Source organism: Heteronotia binoei, chromosome 20, assembly GCF_032191835.1.
Source record: "Heteronotia binoei isolate CCM8104 ecotype False Entrance Well chromosome 20, APGP_CSIRO_Hbin_v1, whole genome shotgun sequence".
In the NCBI taxonomy this organism is placed as follows: Eukaryota; Metazoa; Chordata; class Lepidosauria; order Squamata; family Gekkonidae; genus Heteronotia; species Heteronotia binoei.
Window position 1 is genome coordinate 19,399,050 of NC_083242.1, and position 4,358 is coordinate 19,403,407.

General features: G+C 56.4%; 1 protein-coding gene across 1 annotated transcript; it reads left to right on the forward strand.

Annotated features, from left to right (window-relative positions):
- The first annotated feature begins 1,595 nt into the window (after positions 1–1,595).
- On the forward strand, positions 1,596–3,678 carry ITPRIPL2 (ITPRIP like 2). The gene has a single exon (XM_060261035.1). The coding sequence runs from the start codon at positions 1,596–1,598 to the stop codon at positions 3,006–3,008; it is 1,413 nt and encodes a 470-aa protein (XP_060117018.1). The 3' UTR covers positions 3,009–3,678.
- Positions 3,679–4,358: the final 680 nt, after the last annotated feature.

Genomic DNA, 4,358 nt, shown 5'->3' on the forward strand with positions numbered 1-4,358 from the left:
GCTACTCAGGCACTGGCCCACCAATAAATTTCCCTGGGTGTCAAATGCCCAATGCCACCCCCCTTGTTTGTGACGTGAAACCCAGGTCACCCAAAGCCTGAATCAGCAGTTAAGTAGACCCAGGCGGGCAGCTGTGTTGGTCTGAAGCAGGAGTGGCCACACTTGCTTAACATAAGAGCAACATAGACCAGATGTCAGATGTTTGAAAGTCGCAAGGAAGGAAGGATGGAAGATAGGGGAGGGAGGAGGTAGAAAGAAAACAACTTTAAATGCATTCTCCAAGCCGTTGGAGAAGCGATTTAAAGAGACAAATGAGTTCTCCAAGCCAGCCAATGGGTTGGCGGAGGTCTCAAGAGCCACACAATATGTGTGAAAGAACCACATGCCGCTCCTGAGCCACAGTTTGGCCACCCTGGCTTGAAGCAAGTTAGACTCCAGCAGCACCTTTAAGACCAACAAAGTTAAATTATGGGGACAGCTTTCGTGTGCAAGCAAACGTCTTTCGATAGAAGTGTTTTAAACAGGAAGATGTTGGTTCTTGGTGGAAAAGAACAAACAGGCAAATTAACTAAAACCCATTGCAACTTTTTAATTTAAATGCAGGGGCTTGCTTCCTATGGGGGGAGGGGAAAGAGCTAAAATCAAGTGCAATTTTACCCCTGATTGACTGACTTCCTTTCCCACGTTGCTCTCCCCCCTTTCCCTCCCACCCAGTATGGAAAGGCCTCTGAGCCAGTTCCCCAAACGTTCCTCCCCTCCTTCTCCCATGCCGGGCTCTGGCATTTCCTCTGAGCTCACAGAGCGAGGGAGTGGGGCGGGCTCCTGCCTTCCTCCCCCCGCCCTGCTCGGAAGGGGAAGGAAGAAGCTGGGCTTGAACTTCGAAGTAACTGCCGGGGGTAGGAAGGCGCCTCCGAGGGGGGCCGGGCGAGCCCGCCTTGGGGGCGCAGCTGGAGGAGCGCGGCGAGGGGGGCGGCGCGCTAGCCTGTCCCGGGCCGGGGTGGGAGGAGAAGCGGGCAGGAAGGTGCCGCCCTCCGTCCAGCAGAAGAATCCCAAGCAAGGCGGGGAAATCGCACCGGCTTTGGGGAGAGGCCCGAGGAGGGACAGCGGGACAACCAGGAGCGGCTCCAGAAGGAGGCGAAGAGATCCCGGCCGGCGGCGGGAGGCTGGAAAGTAGGGCCCGGTCTTCCCCCGGCCTCCCTCGCTTTGGCAGAGAATGGGCTGAACAGAGATTTCCCTCCAGCCGTTTTTTGGCGACGGGACGGAGCGCGAAAACTTGGTGCCGGGCTGCTTCCTCCGATGCGCTCTCGGCACGCTCAGAGACCCGCTGGCCCCCCCGCGGGGCCATAGGCGCGCTCGCACTAAGACAGTTTGTACGTGGATTTTTTTCCATAGTAAAATTTTCCAATTTTTTCCATAGTAAAATCTAATCGCGAATGGCATTGAAAAGGATTGTTGAGTGTGCATGAGCGCATTCCATAGGCGCGTTGACACTAAGACTGCTTGTCGGTGGATTTTTCCATTTAACTTAGTAAAATCTAATAGAAAAACTGCATGAAAACCGGATTATATCGTGAATGTGTGTGTGAACGCGCTCCATGACCGCCTACCGCCTCAACCTGCGCGTCTTCTGGCCGCTGGTGACCTGCGGCTGCACGGCGCTGCTGGGCCTCTGGCCGGCGCTGAGGATTAAGGCTGGCGCGGCCTGGGATGGCGCCCCCGCGGCGCTGCTGCGTGGCGCACTGCTGGCGCTGGTGCTGCTGGCCTGCTTGGCGCTGCGCTGCCGCCCTCCCCGTCGCCGCAGCCCGCCGAGCCCGCAACAGGAGAGCCCCGTGGGGGAGCCCCGGGCCGGGCAGGAGCCTCGCCGCCGCCGCCGGGCCCTGCTGGAGGACTTCTACGAGCGCCAACTGCGCCTCTCGCCCCACGTGCTGGGCCACAGCAAAGCGCACGTCAGCCTGGTGGTTGGAGAGCTGGTGCGCGCCGGCAAGGCGGCCGGCCGGCTGGCCCTGCGCGGGGACTTCGTGCAAGTGGGCAGCGCCTACGAGCAACACAAGGTGCGCAGCCCCGACGCCTTCGACGTGCTGGTGCCCCTGCGCCTGCCGCCCGGCCTGGCTGTGCGGGTGGAGCCGCGCTCGGCTGGCAGGCGGGGGGCCTTCGTGTGCGCCCTGCAGGTGGCGGCGCCTGGCGGGCTGAGCGAGGCGCTGTGCGTCGAGGAAGAGGGGGGCGGGCGCCACCTGTCTGCCGCCCTGCTGCTGCGCTGGTTCCAAGGCCACGTGCAGCGCTGCCTGGGCCCCGTGCGCTCCCGCCTGCAAGAGCGCGTCCGGGTCACCCTGGCCGTCGGGCCCGGGCGCCCCCTGGCTCTGCACGTCGTGCCGCGCTCCGACTACGTCTGCTGCCACCTCTCGCTGACCGTCCGCCTCGTCCCGGCTGTCCCCTTTGGAGAGACCCTCTTCCTCACCGCCCGGCCTACTTCCCCGGGCAAGCTGCCTGCCTTCTGGACCCTCGACGTGTCCAAGCTGGAGCAGCGCCTGCTCGCCTGGCTCAAGGAGCAGAGCCCCGCCGACTCCTGCCATCTTCGGGGCCTGCAGATCCTCAAGGGCCTACGCGACCTGGGGGGCCGGGATCTGGAACAACCCCTGGCTTCCCAGTGGGGCCGCGTCCTCTCCTCCTATGTCCTCAAGACGGCCATCTTTGTCCTCCTCCTGCGGGGACCCTTGGAGGCCTGGGCCGACCAGTTCTTGGTGGAGAGGCTGGAGGACTTGATCCTCTTCCTGGCCCAGAGCCTGCGGAGGCGCCTCTTGCGGCACGTCTTCCTGGGCAACCCGGCCCTCCCCGAAGCTGTCAGCCTCCCCAAGTTTGTCAAGGAAGCGGCTCCAGTCAATCTGCTGGCTGACTTTGAGGGGCCCACCTTAGACAAGGTGGCCGCCCATCTCCTGAATACCTGGCAACATGCGCCTCAAATCATCAGCATGTACAGCGGCCACAGGTACAGGAGGACTCATCCGGTCTGAAACCGTGGCCTGGACTCTTGGGTACAACTGAATAGAAGCCCGTAGCTTTATTTGAAAGAATAATGTTCATATATAGAAGAGCTCTCACATTCACATAGTTGACCTTCTGTGGGTTTGTTGTACCTGTTCTAATCTGTTCTTAATCCTACATAGTTTACATATCAGAAGAGTAGTTTCAAAAATATACTCTTTAGAAGATGAATGCACTTCTTTGGAGCAAGGATTACATGGGAAGAGGCAATCTTTGTTCTCCCACCCAGGAGGAAATGCTTCTTCCCAGGTGTGATTTGTCATGTGTTGCTTTTGCACTGTTTCCATCCATTTGTGTAAAAGTCAAGAATAGTTCCAAAGGAAGAAAGAGACATTTGTTTTGCAACTGCAGTAAGCGCAAGAGGCACGCCTTGTTCTCTCTCTCTCTCTCTCTCTCTCTCTCTCAGAGAATGCCTCTTTTCAGCAGCAGTCCGCCATATTTTTATAAGTTAAAAATGGATTTTTGTGGGAATCCAGTCTCAGGGCATCTTCCTCGTTGATCAGAATGGTTTTTGTCAATTTATTTCATCCAGTTGATTAACCTGTGGGAAGCTGTGGCCTTAACCATCATAAGTTTGTACCTTCATATGTGCTTTCTGCTTGGATATTTCTTGTCTGATAAGTGGTCTCATGAAGGTATTATGGAGGAAAGAGCAGGTGACGTAGCCTGCCAGTTGTGGTACAGCTGTTGCGTGTGGCTTTAGCACATTATAATTCCTTCCATGTGTCCCCTCCTTACAGCTTGCAACTTCTGCTTTAAGGAATAGAACAATGAGGGAGGAAGAAGTTTAACCCTATCTTCCCCTGCTCTTTTCTTGCTTGAAAAACCAGTTCTTTTTTATATCCCCCCCTCAGTGGGGTAAAACCAGCTCAGGGGAGGCTTGTCCAGTAAGAAAACTGCAGGGAGGCCTTCCCTCTCTTCCCCCACCAGTCTAGTCTCCTTGATCAAGCTATCCAGAGGTTGCATATTAAAATAAATCTCAGAAGAAACTTAGAAGGTCTTGAGCCCTTCTTATCATTCAAACTTGCTTTGGAATGTGGCGATGGTGAGTGTTGTCGCATCCAGTCTATGCAGAGCTAATCTGAATTCCTCACTGGAGCAGTACCCATAAGGGAGGGGAGCAGGGGTGGAATTCTAGCAGAAGCTCCTTTGCATATTAGGCCACACACCCCTGATGTAGCCAATTCAAGGCTCTTTTTTTGTAAGCTCTTGGAGGATTGGCTACATCGGGGTGTGTGGCCTAATATGCAAAGGAGCTCCTGCTAGAAGTCCACCCCTGAAGGGGGGGATATTTAGCCCTGCATCTTGATTCTAATAAA